We start from the raw sequence: 21,382 nt of genomic DNA, 5'->3' as shown, positions 1-21,382 counted from the left end.
TCATTGCTCACTGCAGTGAAAGCCTTTGTTTAAAAAAAGAGGGCTCCCAGGGTCTCAGCTGCTGGGGTACAGCTTGCTGCCTGCCATGAGTAGCAACTGTCAGTTTATTTTATCTCAGCCTTTTCATCATTCTGCTGAAACTGGTCGAGTGAAACCACCTGAGAGACCTGAGGATTCAGTACCTACAAGTCATTAGCCAGGACTGCTCAGCCTCTCCCCACACAGCAAGTCAACTGAATACAGCCTAAAATACAGTCCACTTTAACCCCATGTTTTCCTATGGACATGTGAGACTTCCACTTGTATCCTTCTGCCAAAGAGATAATTTCTTTAATGTCCCCCATAATAAAATTAGTATGTAAAGGTTTTTCTAACACTGCATGGTACCTCACAATAACAGGGCTCAATACCAGCTTCTGAGAGTGTTAAACATAATGCAGTGGACATACGAGATTTATCCCAATCTCTTTCATCCGAATTGGTTTCCGGTGTCTTGCTTATGTCCCAAAGCACACATTTCACCGTCAATAATATCCCCATAATTCACTGTCCCATTTATCTAAATATTTTTCGTTCTACATTCTGGTTTTTTTTTGGGGGGGGGGTAGGGATTGAGGCACATGCGATTTAGAATGTAATTATAAATGGGATTTCCTGTGTATCAATATGCCTGTTCAATTTCACAGTCACAGAGAGCAAAATCAAGCTTAATTTGTATCATATATGTGTTTTCTTCCTTCTTTTGTACACGTATCTTTTTATTTGTCATGATTATCATTTCATCAAATTAGGTATGCGTTTACAGCAAATGTGTACTGTGCAAGCAATAAATGCATAATTTCCCTTTCACAAACCTCTGTTTCTGACTGTTGTTAAGAATCGCAAATAGAAAAATTTTAAATTATCATCAGGAAAAAACCTTTGCAGTAGAACATGAACATGAACAACCTGTTGATTTCAGTACTAGCATTAGTAACTCTATGGGGATTAGTTGCTTGGTGATTCCCATGTGCTGACAATATGACATTAATAGCTTCCCTGACATCTCCTCTGTGGTTTAACATAACACTATAGGTAAATAAAAGTGTCTAGCCTGTTGCTTAGCATCATAGTACCTGCAATTTTAAATGAATGCTACACATTGTAAGTATGTATTTTATTATAATTGTCAATAAATTAGGGAACGGGGTGATTTTAAGACATCCCAGACATATTTTGGCCCAGGTGACTTTACTTTTGAAAATAATAATATCCAAGCAATTTACATTTGCTTAACAAGGCCTTTTGGGAGATCCCACTTTAGATAACCAGCTCAGTTGTTTTGGTTCATCCAATATAATTTATATATAGTAAAAGAGGCATAAATAATATATGTGTGTGTGTGTGTGTGTGTGTGTACATTGTGCATTCACTCCAACACAGTTATCATTAAATATTAAACATCACCCAGTATGCTCTGGGGCTGAAATACCAGGATGAAACCAGTACAAGGTTTGGATGTGGGCAGTAGTAGAATATTCATTATTTCATTCTTGTAAGGTGATAGTCGGCTTCTGGGAAAGCACAGTTGAAAATGCTGCCTTACTCAGAGTTCAGTTTGACCCTGGCTGATCTGACATCATTAGTTGTTGGCTATGGTTTCTTGTTCTGCTACCTTCTAACCTGGAACTTTCCCAGAGTAAAGAGCAACAGAAATGAAAGAGCTAGGAAACTGGAAATGGTGGGTGTCAGTCACTTTCCTGTATGGGTCAACCAATTCAACATTATCAGCTCAGTGTTTCTCAAGCCTAGGTCCCCAGCTGTTGTTGGACTACAACTCCCATCATGTCTAGTCGGCAGCACCAGTGGTCAGGGATGATGGGAGCTGCACTCCAACAACAGCTGGGAACCCAAGACTTAAAAACACTGGTGTAAAAAACTTTGGACCAATATAGAGCCTACACACAAGACCAGTAAACAGTGGGCTTATGAGTGCATTTGTACAGTTGTAGCTTGGTTCTCGAACGCCTTCGTACTCGTACATTTTGGCTCCTGAACACTGCAAACCCAGAAGTAAGTGTTCTGGTTTGTGAACGTTTTTCGGAAGCCTAACGTCCAACGCAGCTTCCGCGTGACTGCAGGAAGCTCCTGCAGCCAATTGGAAGCTGTGCCTTGGTTTTCGAATGGTTTCGGGAGTTGAACAGACTTCCGGAATGGATTAAGTTCAAGAACCAAGGTACCACTGCACCATGTATTGGTGCCATCAGATATTCATTGTTGTATACAACATTTGAAATAATGACTACAGACCCAATGACTATAGACCTGATCAGTGTGGCTGTTAATTCTCCTAACTTTCAGGAAATGACCTTACTCAACTCTACATGTGGCAACTCTATGCAAGTGTTACATTCAATATATGGAAATATAGTGAATCCAAAAGATGAACAAAGGGTCTCACTGCCGTGGACAGAATCCCACTAGTGTTCCATGCACAACTAGAACTGCTTCAAAACTCGCCTATTTTTCTTATGAATGTTGTCAGATCTTACAATGATGCCTTCAGTACTTTCAGCACAATCATTATGTCTACAAGGCATAATTTTGGGGGTAAATTTCAAGCTTTGTAATTTTATTTTTAGGATGTCATGGATACATTGGTTGCCAAAATACAGGTTAGTCTTCGGAGCAATAGGACATGTGAGCCAAGGGTGTCCTTCAAAGACATTTGTAACAGGCACTCACTCCCATTTTTCTTTCTTAGCAGAAGAAGCTGGGTGCTCTGTGTTTACTTACACATGTGTAGCATTGTCTTTGCCACATATTAATATCTTAGTCTGAACTTGTGCAATTCAAACTTATTAAAGGGGAAATTGTCAAGTCTTCTGGCAATTGCATAGCATTATGCAGCACAGTCAGTCAACATGGGTGAGACCCTTCAACTAAACCATAATAATAATAATAATAATAATAATAATAATAACACCCCGTGCCTCTTTCCCTGACTTGGGCTGGCAGCAGCTGTGGCATGCAGATCAGCCCAAGTCCAAGTTGCCTGAACCAACCCCCCCCCCCCAAGCCTGGACATTTCCTTTAAAATGTAAAAATCCACCCAGATAGACATGTTGGTCCCCCCCCCCCCAAGGACATGCCCGGGTTTTCCCAGATGTATGGCAACCCTACTTCAAGCATCTGCTTTCATTTACACAGCCTTTTCATTTCAACTAGCCATCTTGGTATGATTGAGTAGAAGGTTGTTAATGTGATGTTGAATTTTGGTATCGTAGATAGTTGTAACTGTGAAGAATCTTACTACTGTGGCCTTTGCTCAACTAACAGTTGTGCTGTATTTTGGAACTTGCATGAAATAAAAGCTTTCAAGTCCGTCCGTCCCACCTCAAAAAACCCAAAAAAAACCAACTAGCAGCAAATCAGTAATCAGAGAGAAGTTAAAAAAAAAAAAATACTGATCTTCTAATTTCCTCTTTTTATGTGCTGTGCCTATAAGTTCAGAGGGCATCAAACTGTTCAAGAAATATACTAATGATCTACCATGTAAAGACAAAGTTATAAATGAAGTATAAAAAAGATGAAAGAAACTTTAAAAATGTATGTTGAACTAAAGAGACAAAGTATTTAATTGAAAAGTATAAAGTAAGTATAGGTGATGTTTTAATGCTCATATGGAAAATAGCAAAGGAGCAATAAATTGCAATTAAGACAAAAATGAGAGTAAATCTTAGCACTTTTTTGTATAATGGAATAATAAAAATGCCAGATATGCTGGGAACACTTAACTATACAACTGGTTATTAATTAAACAGAAGATGAAATAACAGAGTGCAAGAAACGAGTTTGAATTAAAATCATTCTTTATCCCCGTAACACTGCTGGAATACCAGGAATTTCTCCCCCACACCAACAACTGCAAATCCCCTTCCTTTTCTGAATAAGTACAATGCATTTTGGTCTGAAGCAGAAATTTCTTACTTATTTTCTCGCTATTGGCATCCAAACTGATCTATTGGTATTTTCCTAACACTCCCTCTTCTTGTCTTGTAGGATTGAATAGTTAATATGTCACCTCAGCAGCCCACCTACTTCAGATTATTTCTTCCTTGTCTGAGGCCAGTTGGCTGGCCTCAGTTTCTAAAGCCTACATGGCTAGCACCTGAAGCCTCAGTTTCTCTTCCTATGGGCTCAGACGCCGAGTGAGCTGTCTCTGTTAAAGCAGCTACAAAGCTTGTAGTGTTGTTTCTGCAATGTGAAGCTTTGGACTCTCTTGGATTCCCATTTAAATGGAAATGTTCCTCAGGGTTCACTGAGAACAGCTTTCAGTTTAGTTTCAAGCAATGAAACTACCTGCAGACGAGATGCACTTTTAGAAGGCATCACACCTCATCTGCTCCATCAACCAGCTCCATCTGGTACGCAGGCTCAGATCCTACCTGCCCATGGACTGTCTTGCCAGAGTGGTGCATGCTCTGGTTATCTCCCGCTTGGACTACTGCAACGTTCTCTACGTGGGGCTACCTTTGAAGGTGACCCGGAAACTAATCCAGAATGCGGCAGCTAGACTGGTGACTGGAAGTGGTCACCAAGACCACATAACACCGGTCCTGAAAGACCTACATTGGCTCCCAGTATGTTTCCAGACACAATTCAAAGTGTTGGTGCTGACCTTTAAAGCTCTAAACAGCCTCAGCCCAGTATACCTGAAGGAGCGTCTCTACCCCCCTTGTACAGCCCAGACACTGAGGTCCAGCGCTGAAGGCCTTCTGGCAGTTCCCTCACTGTGAGTAGCAAATTTACAGGGAACCAGGCAGAGGGCCTTCTTGGTAGTGGCACCCACCCTGTGGAACACCCTCCCATCAGATGTCAAAGAAATAAACAACTATCTGACTTTTAGAAGATATCTGAAGGCAGCCCTGATCAGGGAAGTTTTAATGTTTTATCTTTTACTGTGTTTTAATATCCTGTTGGAAGCTGCCCAGAGTGGCTGGGGAAATCCAGCCAGATGGGTGGGCTATAAATAACAATTATTATTATTATTATTATTATTATTATTATTATTATTATTATTATTAATGGGATTTCTAAGTGAAGTGATACTATGTGTTAGGGACAGACACCAAACACAAGATACAATTTGGACTCTGATTTGGTGCTTCAGGAAATAACTGACTCAGAAAAGTGACTCACAGGCTATCCAATTTGGTTTCTGAAGCCAAACCCTGGTCAGAAAATAAGAGCAGTTAAAACATAGGAGGAAATCATTAAAAAAGAATTAAGCATTGATAGAATTAAAATTTTACATGCACACATAGATATTGTTACAGGCTACCCCAATTTCCATGTGGTGCAAAATTCCAGGGGTTCCAGGCACATAACCAGGTTCATGTTTCCTCAGAATGAGAGACAGAAAGACTATGGTGCCTTTACAGTATGATATATGGTTTATTTACACACATATACAACCTGGGCCTATGGTGGAGCGACTCACGGCAGGAGGGTCTTGCTTCTCCCAAAGCAGCAGCCTTGGATTCCAGCATAAATCAATCATGGTTCTCTCTCCCAACCTGCAGCCTTGTTTCTACCTTCTAGCTCACATAACTCAACTCTCCTCTTTGTCTTTCTAAGGGGAGTTGAGGAAGGAGGGCCCACTCATTTGTTATCTGGCACAGAGCCACTTCCTTTGTTATCTTAATGGCCCATATTTAGAGGGCCATTACCTCAACGTAAATATTCTATTATAGACAAATAGGTCCAGGGTTTTTGTGCTGAGCACTTAAAAAATTAATTTTTGCAAAAAAAGCACCCGCCTAACTTTATTATTTTTTGGAAAAATTTGCTGAGATGATTTCCCCCAAATTTTGGATAGTTAGTTGCAGTATTTCCCCACAATGGCCATCCTTACAATTTTGGGTAGTTAAAATGGATTTAGCTGATCTTCCCATTTGTTTTATGGACTATTTGCATGAAAATAACATACATTGCAGGGACACAGGTGGCGCTGTGGGTTAAACCACAGAGCCTAGTACTTGCCGATCAGAAGGTCGGCGGTTCGAATCCCTGCGACGGGGTGAGCTCCCGTTGTTTGGTCCCTGCTCCTGCCAACCTAGCAGTTCGAAAGCACGTCAAAGTGCAAGTAGATAAATAGGTACCGCTCTGGCGGGAAGGTAAACGGCGTTTCCGTGCGCTGCTCTGGTTCGCCAGAAGTGGCTTAGTCATGCTGGCCACATGACCCGGAAGCTGTCCGTGGACAAACGCCGGCTCCCTCGGCCAATAAAGCGAGATGAGCGCCGCAACCCCAGAGTCGGTCACGACTGGACCTAATGGTCAGGGGTCCCTTTACCTTTACCTTTAACATACATTGCAAAGGTACCCTTAGGTAAGAAGCATGCTAAATTATAGGCAAATAAGTTCACGTTTTTGGTGTGCTAAGCATCTTTAAATATGATTTCTTTTTTTATTTAGGGGGAGAATGAAAAAGGATCTGCTTTCTTCCCTGTGGTTCTGTGGACAATTGTTTTGTTATAAAAACAACACGCATCTCAGAGGAGCCCCTGGGAAAGTAACCTGCAAAATTTCAGAAGAATGGTGCAAAGGCTTGTGTTTTGCTCACTTTCTGTGACTTTAGGTGTGAGTTAAGTGCAAAATTAATTTGAGAGGAGTTGATGTGGGAACAGGTGGCAATGTGGCTGAAGGAGCTGAATATTCAGCATTTTCTGAGCAAGCACCACTAGCAGAACTAGAAAAGAGCACAGAACAAACATTAACAAGGGAATACATCACTTCAACATCCCTAGGAGAGATGGGATTGGAAAGCCTTCATAAAATAATTCCCTTCAAATTAGAAGCTAGACTTGTCAGTCACTAAAGGGCTCTCCCTCCTACTTTCCCTTACCCTGGTGTTTCCTTTATAGGGCAGGGGAGAAATGTTTGTTTTGGTAGACACATTCTCTAACAGCCATTTAAAACAGTCAGATCTCTGCAGCACCCCTGATCAGTCCAGTACAGCTTAGACAAACTGTCTCTGAAGCAACCAGCTGTGGTTCACCATTCCTCCAAATCTGATTCCTGCTTCAGCTATGTGTATGCCTTTGCATGGAAAATGAAGCAGTGATGAACCTTGGGGCCTCACATGTCAGCACTGCTCTGTGTGACACCCAAATTCAGTGCTCCTACAGCTCTTGTGCTTTACGCCCAATGCTGGCCTTTGCCTCAGTTGTGCTCCCCTAAATCTGCCTCTGAATGAACTGTTTAGATGCAGCATGTGAATACCTAAATACTTCTATACATTATCCTAAAAGGACCCACTGGCCGCTACAGAGTCATCTATAATGATAGGGCCTTGCAGATTCCTGCTGACAAGGTAAAATAAGAGGGCAGACCCCTTTTTCATCCTTATAATATGCCATGGAAACGACTGTGGTGATGGCTACTATATGCACTCCCACACATATGCATACAAAGAGTTTTAGAGTTCTTTACCACTGCACATTTTCCACTGTATATTTCCAGCACTTACATAAAAGCCATTTCATAGCCCTGCTTCCATATCAAAGAGATAAATATCTAAGGGTTCTATCCAACCTTCTGCAAGCTGCAGTGGGAGTTGGGAATTGCTTCAAACTAGGCAGAGGAATTTGTGTGTCAGATTTCAGGCGATTTCATGCTCCCACCCGCCACCTGCACAATCTGCAATGATTGGTGGGCCCTTACTACCCTCTGGAAAGGCTTTTTGGGGCAGAGGGAGATGCAGGCAGAGGAGGGAAAGGAAGAGAGACATCACATAGGCTTGCCTTCTGCTGTTGCACTGCTGGTTGCAACTGCTACAGTTTAACTGAGATTCGCATGAGAAAAAATACACCGCTGTTACATTCCTGTGAGAACGTGGCCTGGTTAATGTATCAAGAAAAGAAATTATTTTACCAATGTTTTCTAAGCTTGAAATTGTGATAACATCAAAAGCAATGTCAGTGAGCTTCTAGCAAAGATATCCATTGGACTTGATTGTCTGTGTTTGTATATAGACCTATTTAATAATTTTTTGAAAACTTTCATGCAAACGCAAATCTTACCTCCACCCAGGACAAAGTTAGTCCAATAGGATTAAACTCAGCAAGTAATTTAATAAAACTATACAAGAAAAATGACTTAACCATAAGGACAATGCAGCACTAATGCGTTTCATAACTACTGTCTTACCAACTGGAAAAGGGTCAGTGAACATGTCACTTCGGTTCTCCTTCCAGGCCACCAGGTACTTGATGTTGGCGTAATCTGCAGCTTCTGTGCGACTGTTATATTTCAGCATCATGTTATGAGCTTTCCCAATGCCACAATATACCTTTGTCTCGTTCACTAGAGCCCAGTCCGAAAGAGAATTTGCTGTAGCAAATGCCTGATCAAAATACTCGCAGGCCTTGGGGTAGTTACCCTAATAAAAGAAAAGACAGGTACGTTCCAGTTTTCAAATACTCCAGCATTTCTTATTTTCCCCACTTGTGCATGTCCAATTGGGCAGTTGGGCGGGGCTTTTTTTCAGCCAGAACTCACCGGAACTGAGTTCCAACACCTCTTTGGTGTGTTCCAGTACCTTTGTAGCGTACCGGCAGCTCTATAGCAGCACGGCGCCCAGAGCTGTGTGTCAGAGCCTTCAGGCTTCATGCCGCGCATGGCTTTATGTCTGTAGCATGTTGGAGTTGATGTAATGTGGTTGCAGCAATGCTGGCACTGGGACGATCAGGCAGAGAAATGTTCCCCCCAAAAAACTGGTTCCCCCCCTAAGAATGCTCTACATCTTTGGCTCGCCCTCTTTTTCTAGAAAAAAAGCACTGATGTTGGGGCAGTTCTTCATATCCTAAAGAATCTGAAATCTCAGTGAAGGAGTTGAGTCAAATCAAACTTGAATGAAAAGCATTAGAACATGAGCTATTCTCTGAAAAACTCTTTTGAACAGGTATTAAAAGATAACTTAAAGTGGTATTTCAGCTCCTGATTCAGAAAAAGGGCTTGATTAAACAAACCAATGAACAGAAAACCTGACATTGCGTAGACTTTGGCACCAATCAAAGTGAATGATGAGCATCTAAGATTCACATCTGACACCACGCAGGATTCCGTATTTTACCCTCTTCAAAAGCTGGGAAGCTGTAAGCAGCACAGATGCCTGTCATTTTAAGGCTGCAGTTTACTGTAATAGCCTAGTGCAGAAATCAGCTTTCCTGCTCACTGAAGAATGGAATCACATTGGGGGAGTTTCAGTCACAGCTGAAGCTGCAGCAGAATAGAACAATAAGATTAAATGTTTGACTTGCTAGCTACGGTTCAGATGTCCAACCAGTTTCTGAAAGATATGCACTGTTACCATACAACCAGGATAATGCCATCTTTTGTTGATATGCAGGCCAATACCTCTGTATTATTCAATAAATTGCTAGACTGCAAAGTTTTGGATCTTAACTACCTAAGTCAACCGCAGCTCTTCCAAATGTATACTGTGTATTTGCAGCTATGTTAGACTGTGCATCAAGTAAGCATCTGAAAGTTAAAAATGCTAAAATCACTGGGAAGAATTCAACATCCTGCTAAGGCGATCATTTCATCAGGGCAAACATTTTGGCTTACCAGATGGAATGACCCCCCAACCCCACCCTGAGATTTGTTGTGCAAGTAGAAATCCTTTTGCAGGGCTTCTGCTGACGGGACTCATTAGTTGGATCCCACCCAATTCATTTTAGGGCTATCTAAAGCGAGTGCTCCCAAGATTTGCTACTGTTGGGATATGGCACTAAAAAAAAATAGCTAGGAAACATTATTTTCAGCAACGCTTCATTCCTTCATTCATGCATTGAAGTATTTATGACCCACACTTTCATACAAGCACATAAGGCATTCCAAGTTATATTGAAGTCATCAAAAGCATCCATAACAAACATCAATAAAAACAAACAAACAAACAAACCATGTCGCAACTGCACATATATACTTATATTTAAGAATCAGATCATATGAATCCACTGACGATGTTATCCTTAATCTATGATAGAACTTCTGAAACTAATACTTACTTTTTGGTTGTAAATATTTCCAAGGAATGTACATGCATCCACTAGACTTGGGCCAAGATTAACTTTGTTGGTAATAACCATAAACTTTTCCATGTACTTAATAGCTTCCTCCACTTCTCCCAAACTAAGAAACAAAGCAACAAATAAACATTTAATGAGCAAATTCATCAAAGGAGCAAATTCATCATACCGTGACTGATTATAGTTGAAGCTCTGCTCAGCAATCAGTGCATTGAAGTTTGTAAGGCAAAATTTTGTAGCTTGAAATTATTAGTGTTGTTTGCGGAAGAATTGTAGGCCGCAGCAGCTACATCACAGTTTGAAGGCTGGAGCTCATAAACACCATGGCCTCCTTCAAGATGTAATTGCTGCTCTTTATCTGGGTAAGCCAAGGGTTGCCGGAGTCATACTACCTACCACATCTGCAGTAGATTGCAGGTGTTACCTCTAATTCCCAATTCAATATACACAACCTGAGGTCATTGCCAAATCTAAGCTGAATATTGGCAAATGTACATTGATAAGACATTTGCACATTTTTTAATAAAGCAAGCTATATTAACAACAAAGCACCTCCACACTGCCATTACAACACACAGCCAGATTCTATAGTTTGTTTGTGGGTGAAACATCACACAGTTCCTCTTTCTGAGTCTGTGTCATAGCTGGTGACCTTAATATTAGCTGTGAACCTGAGTGTCTAATGTGGCAGTGCAGAAAACTAAATGTCACGCCACCAGTGAGCCAAAACCTCCAGTCCTAATATAGAAATGTGTAGAAACTAAAGTTTATAGGTAAGGACAAAGGGAATTGTTCTCTTATTGTTTTAAAGAAGAAGCTTCAAGTTAATTTTATGCAGCAAAAGACTGAGCTTTAAGAAATAAAAATATACTAACATAGTATGATATCTATGTACCAAAATATGAATGGTGGTGTTGTCTAACCTCACATATGAGCCATAAAAATAGAAGACAATATCTACAAAATTGTAACAATGCCATGATGCCTCCACATGATTAAGTGGATCTAACATGTAACAAACTGATAAAGTGCTTAACAGTGAAATCTTGCATGTGTCTACTTAGACATAAGTCTAATTGAGTTTAGTCTTAGGACTACAGTCCAAAATTTCCATGAGGTTAAAAATGGTCTAACATTTAACATTTTTTCATCCATAGAAAGTGTTTATTTTATTGCAATCAGGAGAAGGTGGCAAGCAAACATTCCTGGAATGTAAAATGTATTGCAAACATTTGCCATATGTCAAAAGGTTTCTAAAGTTTAAAATCAAAGTCACATTTTGATGGCTATTTTTCTTTCAAAGGGGAGAGAATCAAACATTTCCACCCAGAAGAACTGAACTGATTTATATAAGTTAAAGGACAAGGTTAAAATGTTAGACAAATATTAATTCCAGTTTTTCTAGTTTTCTATATGCAGTGCACAGGTGCAACTTGAACAGCATATTATATGGTATAATCATTAAATTCATTCAACCAGACCTTAGAGAGTTAAAAACATATATTCTGAGGAAAAGTACTCCTTGGTCCAAAGAATGAGAATGAAACTGTGCAGAATATTTGTGTATCAAGGTGATTCCAGTTTCCAACTGGGAAAACAGGACTGTTAACACCCACATCCCCTGACAACTGTCCAATTATGTATATCACACTTGGCCTACTGTTTGCAGTAGAAGTAATCAATAAAGGATGTGGTTGAGTGAACATAGATTTTGGTTGAACCAATGCATGAAATCTTAATCATTTACTCAGAGTGAAGAAATCAAATAGAGCAGAGATGAAACAGCCACTGAGGGTTTTGTTGATTGTGCCACCACGTTTGTGGGTTAGAAGCTGAAAGTAATAAGTCAAATGGAATCAGTGACAGGAGAAAATGTAAAAAGGTTTTCTTAATGTAATGAATTAATAGAAATGTTTTTGATGTATTTTTGATCTTTTTTGATATAGCATTACATGAACCTAGATTCCATTTACAAAAAATAAATACCATTTACCTAAAGAAAGAAAAAAGAAAGAAGAATTAATTTGTTCTATAATCAAAAGGCAATATGCCAACACAAAGCTTTATTTATGCCATGAGAATAAAACTCTGCTACAAGATTGAAACAGGTCTGCCAAATGATTATGCAGGGAGCAAACCCTAAACAAGCATTACTATCAGATTAACATCTGTTGAGTTGAACTAAACTTTTCTTAATTATTTAATTTCATTATATATCTTATTCATACAGAATGTGCATCTTGAAGCTTCAGCAGACAGACGTGGCTATTTGTTATCTATACGTCTTGTTTTCCAGATAGAGCTAGAAATTTCAGTTGTTGAATTTCATCAAATTAGTAAATAGTGCCTTCTGCATTCTCACACATGCCTTCTGATACTGGTGCAATCTGATGCTTTACAAATTACATTTATTCCTTGGCAACAGAAAACATCACACTATGTGATAGAAGCTACAAACACTGGAGGTAAAAAAAAACAGTTTTTTAAAAATAATGAAGAGTGTGTTTAGGCTCTGTTAGAAAATACAGTCCATACCTCTGCAATGGATGGATGTTCCCTAGGAAGGTTTCATGTGTTGATTCCTACAGATCATTGAACTTACATTTACATGAGGCCTGTGATTTATGTTAGAAGGAGGATAAGGCATCTTGATGAAGAATTAATTATTCACAAATTACTGAAACAGTTATTAAATAATCTGAGACCTGATGATTCTAATGAACAGTTGAAAACTTCAGGAAGTGAAATGCTTCTTCAATACTTCTTCAGTGAATGAACAAACTATTTAAGGGTGGATGTGATCTCCTTTCTTAAAGGTGTTCAAAAGAACATTATAAATCACTTACCTGAGAGTTTCAGGCACAATATCCTATGTCTTGGCTCAACAGTTTGGGCTAGAAAACCCTAGATTCCTGTGCATAGTTCAGTGTTTCTCAGACCTTTTGGACCCCTTCCTGAGGGCATTTAGCCTCAAGTGCTGAAATGCCTCAGACCCGCTCCCCCCCCAATATAATATAGCATGGGGTCACCTTTGCCAAAGATGCCAGCTACCTTTGTATGGGATCAGGAGGTCATATTAGAACTTGGAACTAGGAAACTGCCAGGTATGCTATGCATATGCTATTAACAAACAATGTGGCCATCAAGGAGAAATAAAAGTCACAAGCCAAATTATGGCAAGTTGGTATGATCTCAATGAATGCCATCCATTTCCTGTCTGCACACAGTTTTTTCCATTTTTTCACTGGAACCAAGTGCACAGATCTAAGCACTGGTAGTGGGTATAATCCTCCTAGTACTGTGCTGTATCTTCTTCATTTATTTAAATGGGGTTCGAGCAGGGATCTCCTATAAATAATTTTGAGCTGAATCAAGACTGTACAGAATCAGCAGTTGCTAGCAAACACACAATTAAATTAGAGGGGAAGCAGGCGATTATTCAAAGTAATATCTTTTAGCAAAAACACCTAGCCCTTTGGTAGTTTAAATGGCTACTTTGAAGACTCATTTTGTTGAGACTATGCTGCTAGGTTGGGCACACATCAATAGTAAATAATAGGAATTCCTAAACTTTGTGCCATGAAAGGACTTTAAGTTAGCAATTAAACCTTAATTAATAATTACAGGATCTTGGGAACTATACATGCTTACTCCCAAAGGAGTCTGCTGTATGATTTATTGCTTTAGACTTGCATTCTTCTAAGTCTCTTTTGGAAAGTTGGCAATACTGCCGCATCTCTGCACTGGATATAAATTAATAATTCAGTTATTCGCAGTGTAGAGATCCAGGTGAATTGCCACTCATACGTGGAGGCTTCCACTGCAACTCTGCAGAAAGCACTCCCGAAATATGAAACACAGGTTGTGTAAACTCTGCTGAAGGTGAGTAATTTTTCTTACACACTTTAAAAGTAAATCTGTTCAGGTGCCAAATGTGCCTCAGCTATTTAAAGGTATGGAAACACCAGTGTATATTAATCTGAAAACTAGATGATTGTAGTTTTCTGTTCAAATTTCAAAAAACGACTTGTCATTAAAGAACGTTATTTCTGTTTTCAAGAGCACTAGTTTCAGAGAGCAGTTCAATCCCTGTTCGAAGATCAGACTTTGGCAACTCATCTCAGGCTATGATCTCTGCCAGATGGTCCCTTAACAATTTCAATAAAAAGTGTTGTTATAGTAAGGATCCTTTTCTATCTGCCTGCCATATACTCATATCACCTGCTTTCACAACCTCTAGAAGCAAAAGGACAGACAGGCTATCAGTAGTAGTCTTAGTCTTTGGAAAATAGTGAGGGAAGAAATCAGCAATCTTTGTAAGTGGTCATGTAGTTACAGCCACACGCATACAAATATGTAGCTTGTTCTTCAGCCTCTGAATTCCATTATAATGTAAGTCTTATTACATATTTCTTGCGGCTCAGAATAGTCCTAAATGCGAAATTAGTGGTGGGGAAAGGATTGATCAAAGTACACTAGCACTGTCATTATTGCTTTTGATGATAGAGCTCCAATGACAATAAAGGAAATCTTGGAAGCATGTTCAAAAATCTATTTAGGTTTGCTTGATTAAGTGTGTTGATATGCATCTCAATATCTTCCAAGAAAGGAAAAATAGGGGCATTTTGACCAGCAACACATTAAACAATCTGTTTTTGGAAGAACCTCAACTTTTCTGCATCTGAGATTCAGGACATTCAGGTTGAAAAATTGCAATATCTATAGTGATTATTGTAATTTTGTACATTGCTCTGAAAACATGCTGAAAAGTAGTACATAATTTTAAAAACAAAAGATTAATAAAATAGCCTGCTCTGAACACTAATTATTAACAAACCATGGAGCTCCAATACATACACTTAGTTCTTCAAAACCAAAAGCATCTCCATGCATTTTAATGGAGAGAGCTGATCTCCCCATGCGTTCCTTTGCATCTGTAGTTTGCGTCCTTTTACGGAAACAAATGGGGACTTCTGTGCATACATGACCTCTGTAAGCACGTTAGAGAATATGTTCAACTCTGTGCTGGGATGACTGCACAGGATTTACTGACAAAAACATCAGTTTGTATCAATGATTCCCACTAAGTTCCAGGTGTTTCAATTCCCCCCCATAATCCACACTTTCATGGCATATAATAATAATTTGGGATGATAGAAATTGAATTGTATTTACTAGGAATTTTACTCATGTTCTAAAAGCTGGAAAAAGTGAGGCAGATCTAGATAAATAAATAAAAACTTCTAAAGAAGAATTCTGGAAAGGTTACATTGTGGCATGCCTATTGAAGCATGTTATAATTTTCTGTGCTTTCTGCTTTTTAGCCTGTAAGATATGACAGGATGTTTGTTTTTCAGCCGTGCCTTACCCTTTCTGAAAGGCAAAAATAAACAAAGCAACTTCCAATCCTGCTTAATACCCTCAAGTAAGATTATCATGCACAAAGAAATGCTTTGATGCCTGATAAGGTATCTTAATTTGAGTAACTCCGAATTGAAAAGCCATATGTGGAAAAGCAGGCCATTGCTTAAAATTTAAGCAGTCAGTAATGGGAAGCAACAGACATCCAACAATTTAAGTTTTTCACAGCTGAATGAATTTACAGTGACAGTAAGAAAAGGAGGCACTAACCTTACCAGGACCTGAGCTATAGCTTGATATGCTCTCCCTAAACCAGCGAAATCTCCCAGTAGTTTGGATATTTCCAGATAAGTATTTAGCTTCTGTGAGACAAAAAAGAAGATATAAACACTATTAGCAATTTATGCTTTGAAACCTTTTGTCCACATTGTGGCACAAAAATGGACAGCATTTATGTGAAAGCATTTGCATAAGGGATTTTTGTATAATTGTTTCACATCTCTGCAAACATTACGCATACACACAAACTGTCTGATTTAATGAAAACGTATCACTGTTCTAGCCTAATAAGAAGCTAAATACATGAATTTCAGTTAACAAAGCAATTTATACAATTTACCAGTTGTGCATACATGCTTGGCAATTATGAGATAACATCCTTAAATTCCATTAGTTGTACCCAGATTTGGCATCAATCATTCAAATGCACAATCTCCTTTTAATAGTTACTATGTATTTGTTTGGTTTATAATAGTCCAGAGGAATCCGTTATAATAGATTGTATAGAATTTAAAAGGGTAAACTTGAAAACAAGCTGTTGTATACAAATTTATTGTATGTGCTTCTAATAATCTTTGCACAAAAGTGATTTGTTAATATTCATTTAGAATGTAGTCTATTAATGTGACCTCTTCTGTAAACAAAGGATTACAGCTGCCACAGTGAAACATATGAACTTAATTTAATTTAAACACTCACATAATCTGTATTGCATAATTTCTTTTCCAATTTTTTCAATGAGTCGCAGGAAAGCATGTATATATAATGAAATCTCATTCTTTCCTCCCTCCCTCATAGTACCTTGACCCAATCTATTACACACATGAGGACACAAGAACTCTCCAAAGACTATCTATGGAAATCCTTTTTGCACATTTTCAAGAAAGGATTAGTGAATGTCATTTACGAGGTTTAATGGGGGGATGGGAAGTGAACAGGAAATCTATGCAAACCATGCTGGACAAATCTATGCAAACCATAAGGCTTCACTGATGTTCAGATGTACCTTAAGTGGAGCACATGCAGCCCAGTCAAAATGAACCTTAACTAGTACACATCATAGGGCAATCTTTTCTAAGGGTTGGCTAAACTGGATCTCATCCATGTGAGCTAGAATACTTCACCTTTGCAGTGCTGACAGCCTGGAATGTGTCAGCTGCTACTATTTAAAAGACTGCAATACTGCATTAGGAAGCTTGTAAGGGGATGTGGTCATGTCTAAAGTATTTAATAAAGTGTTGGATAAAGTAGAGGTAAAGATCTAACTTCTGTGACCAGAGCATCACATAACTCTAGAAGCAGTTTATTGAACAAATTCTCTGCTTTCTTGCAGTCTTTCACAGTTCATAATGTGGTTCATAATGAAATTTCTGTCACTTTCGTATTCAACTGCCACAACCTTGCTTCCTTGCTATCCACCAAACAGCTTAAGTGTGGCCATGTTAGAATCCTGTTCCTCTTTTTGGAATATCTATATTATATTCAATAAAACATTTCTAAATAGGTAGCAGCATCTTTCTCGTTCTTTACATATAGCAGATTTCTTCCCTGTGCCCTATAGTTAGTGTGGATTGGACCTATGGATAATGCAGGGCATCAGAAGGAAAATGGATAATGCTAAAATATAGATACATATAAAGCCAATCCTAACATTCTGAAAAGTTTCTTCCTTAACACTGTAAAGGAGTGTGGCTTGGATCAAGAGCCAGTCATATTTAGAGAAGACTCTAATCTAAGTCCTACTGATTTCAGTGAATCATCTCCAAGTATGACCAATGTCTGGATCTAATCTTATGTATTAAAAATGAATTAAATTTATTTCAGAATTTAGCTTTTAACCTTAATTATCTTAGCAAACAATACATATTACAAATACTACTAATTTCAACTCTGGGTAACAAGCATTTCTCAAGGTTTGTACAATGTCTTTAAAATAAACATATATAGTATGTATAATATTTACACATATCATATATGTATAAGATATACTAATATACATTATTATATAATAAACATTATATAATGATGAAAATGTGGGCACATTCCACATTTGTCTATTCCCCCCTATCCTGGCATAGAGAAGCTATGTTTCACAAGGCTTAATAATGGTATGTTGGATAGAAATACACATTCCAATGCATAGGCATAAACCACTGCCTGTAGCAAAAGCAATTCTGGAGTGGAAATATGTTAGCAGTATCAAGAAGTCACAGCAAATGTTGAAACAGAGCATTCCAGCTGAATGAAATAAAACAAAGTAAAAAAAAAACAACTCCCGATGTACAGACAGGAGTGGTATAAAATGAGGTCTGAAATAATCTGTTTTAGAAGAAATGTTTGGAATACTCAAACCCAGCAGTAGGCTTAAATTATATTTATGTTGTCTTAGCATTAAATATGTATTTCCAAAGGTCAGACTTCAAGATGGAGGTCAGCTTCAACCCAACATTTGAGCTGTGGGCATTGTCTTACAGCAGAGAAGGGAAACACTCTTCCTTACCACTATCCATAAATCTGTCTTCATCATCCTTGACCATTCTAGTGTATTTTATAAGAGCCCGTGTACAAATCTGCCAAGCTCGACTACATATTTTTTTTCTAATGTACTATTTGTCTTCAGCTTCAAAGTATCTCTTGCTGAAGTCTTCATGACTACTGCAATTATTTTGGTTACCCTAAAACATCATTTCCATCTTTCTCATTCAATTGCTTTCATTCCTCAACATAACATTGCAGCCCCCTCATCTCTTGCATTTCAAACTTCTTGTTACTGGGTACTTTATAGACATTACTCCAGGCAACATTTCCCGCCACTGTCAAGTATCTGTAGATATATAAAATATACTACTATGTTGAATACCTAGATATACCCAGTGCCGACATTTCATACAATTGTATATCTACCAATGAAACAATAATGTATCTTTCCGCTTTCAAATATTAGAATATTTGATTTGTTCTTCACATTCATTCTCCCTCCAATTTTCACAGAATTATGTAATAATACAAGAATAAACTTTTAATGTTACGAAGTACACTAATATTAGTTTGATATTAGGAAACTAAAAGCCAGTTCAAGAGTTATACTTAGAAGCATTCCGTAGGAAAACCAGAATTTTTCCAGGAAAATTGAGGATGAAATGAATGAGAGAAAGTAGATTTCACTGATGGGGGTGAAGTGGTACCAGAAGGCAAAAAATTGGGTGCAGAGTTGCATTGCTTCTTTATAGAAAGGGATGGGGAGGTTGTCTGGGAATAAGGAATGTTTGGGTAGTGATTTTGTGGGAGTCTGGGAAAGCGTGTTCTCCCTAATAGAGAGCACGTGTTGCGGTGGGGTCTAGCAGGCCACCCTACTGTTGCTGGGCAGATCTGTTTGGATGGCCACAGGCAGTCACTGGGCAGTTGAGTTTCTGGGGAGATTTTCATGTTGCCAATTTGGGGGGTGGGACACAAAGGTTTTAAATACAGGTCACGTAGCTTTGGACTTTCTCTTTTGCTGTGTGCACCGGATCACCCGCCCACCCTCCCTGAAAAGGGGGGGAGGCGTTCATTGTCCTCTGACCTTGCTATGCCTGTCATAGGGTTGCCTGCTTTTGGGGCAGGGGCCTGGTAGGAATTTTGTCCATTTGGCTGATTGGCTGGTGCCATTTGGTTTTTGCCTACTGCGTAGCAAATCATCACAACTTGTAAGGTTTGCGGTTAGGCATTGGTTAAAAAATTGGTTGGTGGAGGGGTAAGTGCCTACCCCTCCAGTGCTGGTGCTGCAAGGGAATTCCGTTAAAGGAATCCGGGGGCTTGCCATGCCTTCCTCCAGATCCCTGGCATCGGGTTTGGGCCGCATAAGCCCCTGGGAGCATGCGGGGAGAGGTGAGGGTCTGTTGCCCAGCTTCATTGATCCCCAATATTGCTTTCCCTGACTGGCTTCCGCTGGAATCCGGAAGTCAGTTCTGTTCCTGGGGCATGGACAGATAGTCGTAACCAATGCCTAAGGAACCACTCACGTTTGTGTATTTAAATAAAGTTGTGGCCAAAATTCTGCCAAAAACCTTAAACAAAAATTTCTGTGTGAAGTGTGAGTTAATTTGGGGTGGCTTGGGGACCTCGACACGCAAATGTTTTAGGGCAAGAATTCTAATGTAGCAATTGGAAGAGTTTGGGGCATGGCAAGGGAATAAAGACAGGAGATGTCTCAAAGAAAAAAAGAGAAATGATGGGGCTTGAAAGCACAAGGTAGTGGAAGGGGAGAGAGAGGGTCTGGCCAGCCGATGGGCTTGCTGGAGAGGAAGTGGTGTTAATACCTGTCCTTGTTCTGTGATGCTGGGATTTGGTGTGTTAGACGTGAGAGCTCCCCTTCAGCAACAAAAAGAATGGAGGGGGGAATCCACAGGAAAGTTTCTAGGCAGAGGGGTGAGGTTTCCTTGGTTTCTGAAAGATTCCTCGATATTATGGTGAAAGGCACCACCTCTTATGCTTGAGTTAGGCTAGAAAATTACCAAAGATGACAGTGAATGGGTGTAAAAAGCAAAATGATGTCAGCCAGGAAGAGTTTGTCTAAATACATGTTTGCAAAATTGTTTCAATATTCTGCTGTCCAGGTAAAATGGGAAAAAGAGATTAACATCTGGCAAGAGCTCCTCAGGCTATTTAAACTTCTTGATTAGTAAATGTGAGGGTTGTGGGGAGGAAGGAGTAATATTTGGGTGGCCACATCTTGGTTTAATGCTCCCATGAGTCTGATGCTCTTTTGCTGTGGTTCCAAATTTACAAATGATGAGGGAGGAATGGCAGAGGTTACTGTGTAAGGCGACAATGAATTTACCATCTCTCTTGCAGCTCACCTTGTTTGGAGCAAGCTTTGCTGTCTGTAATGGAGTCTGCCTTGAAGCTTCTCCAGGTCAAAACTGAAACTTCTTTTTGAGGTGCTGGCTATCATGGCAAAAGCTGGATATCTTTAGGGGTGCTTCAAAACACTTGCTAGATAATTTTAGTATCAGATCAAGCTGTGGCTAACCAAACATAGAACCAAAAGCTTCCAAACTCCTCATCCCAACTATATAGGAACAGGAGAGAAGGTGGAAAGTTTGCTTTGGCTCATTCCTGTAAACATGGATATTGTGTTTCTCATGTTCTTCAGTCATCACGTCTACATCTGTTCTTATTGTCATAACTGGCTATAACTTTCTTCAATAAGTAGCATAAATGAATAGGCTACATAATATGGCACCTAAAATGAACTACGGGCACTTCTGAACTATCTTTTTTGTTTCTTTTATCGCCTTTACTGCACTGATTCTCTGATTATTTTTATGTATCAGCATGTACATTAATACTGATAAAATCTAAGCTATTTCAACAACATATACAGTATTTATCTTTGTAGTAATTACTTACAAATTCCAGTAAGTTTGTACATTAGATTAATACGGATAGCTCAGAATCTACTTAAATTCAAATCCCGAATAACATGGGCTTCATTTCTTTAAACAAAATTAAAGCTTAGCATAATTTCCCCCTTAGAAACCGGAACCTAATATTTCCAGCCAGCAAATGTGGTGAATATTTAAGCATAAATGCTGTGACAGTCTGAAGAGGCTTTGTCTGTTATCCTGCAGAGGTGATATAAGAGGCAAAAGCAATTTATGTATGCTTTCTGTCCTGACAGCTGT

General features: G+C 39.1%; 1 protein-coding gene across 2 annotated transcripts in view; it reads right to left on the bottom strand.

Moving 5' to 3' along the window:
* TTC29 (tetratricopeptide repeat domain 29) overlaps positions 1–21,382 on the bottom strand; it is a 105,724-nt gene that overhangs the window by 26,871 nt on the left and 57,471 nt on the right. For both annotated transcript variants that reach the window (XM_083631256.1, XM_083631255.1), the window contains exons 9-11: positions 15,708–15,799; positions 10,056–10,179; positions 8,191–8,422 (exon numbers count right to left, since the gene is read on the bottom strand). In XM_083631256.1, coding sequence (XP_083487382.1) covers positions 8,191–8,422; positions 10,056–10,179; positions 15,708–15,799 — 448 coding nt within the window. The remainder of the gene's footprint in view (positions 1–8,190; positions 8,423–10,055; positions 10,180–15,707; positions 15,800–21,382) is intronic.

This window comes from Podarcis filfolensis, assembly GCF_964270895.1.
Source record: "Podarcis filfolensis genome assembly, chromosome: 9".
Classification (NCBI taxonomy): domain Eukaryota; kingdom Metazoa; phylum Chordata; class Lepidosauria; order Squamata; family Lacertidae; genus Podarcis; species Podarcis filfolensis.
The sequence above is the reverse complement of the archived record's forward strand: the minus strand, read 5'-3'. Positions and strand labels throughout refer to the sequence as shown.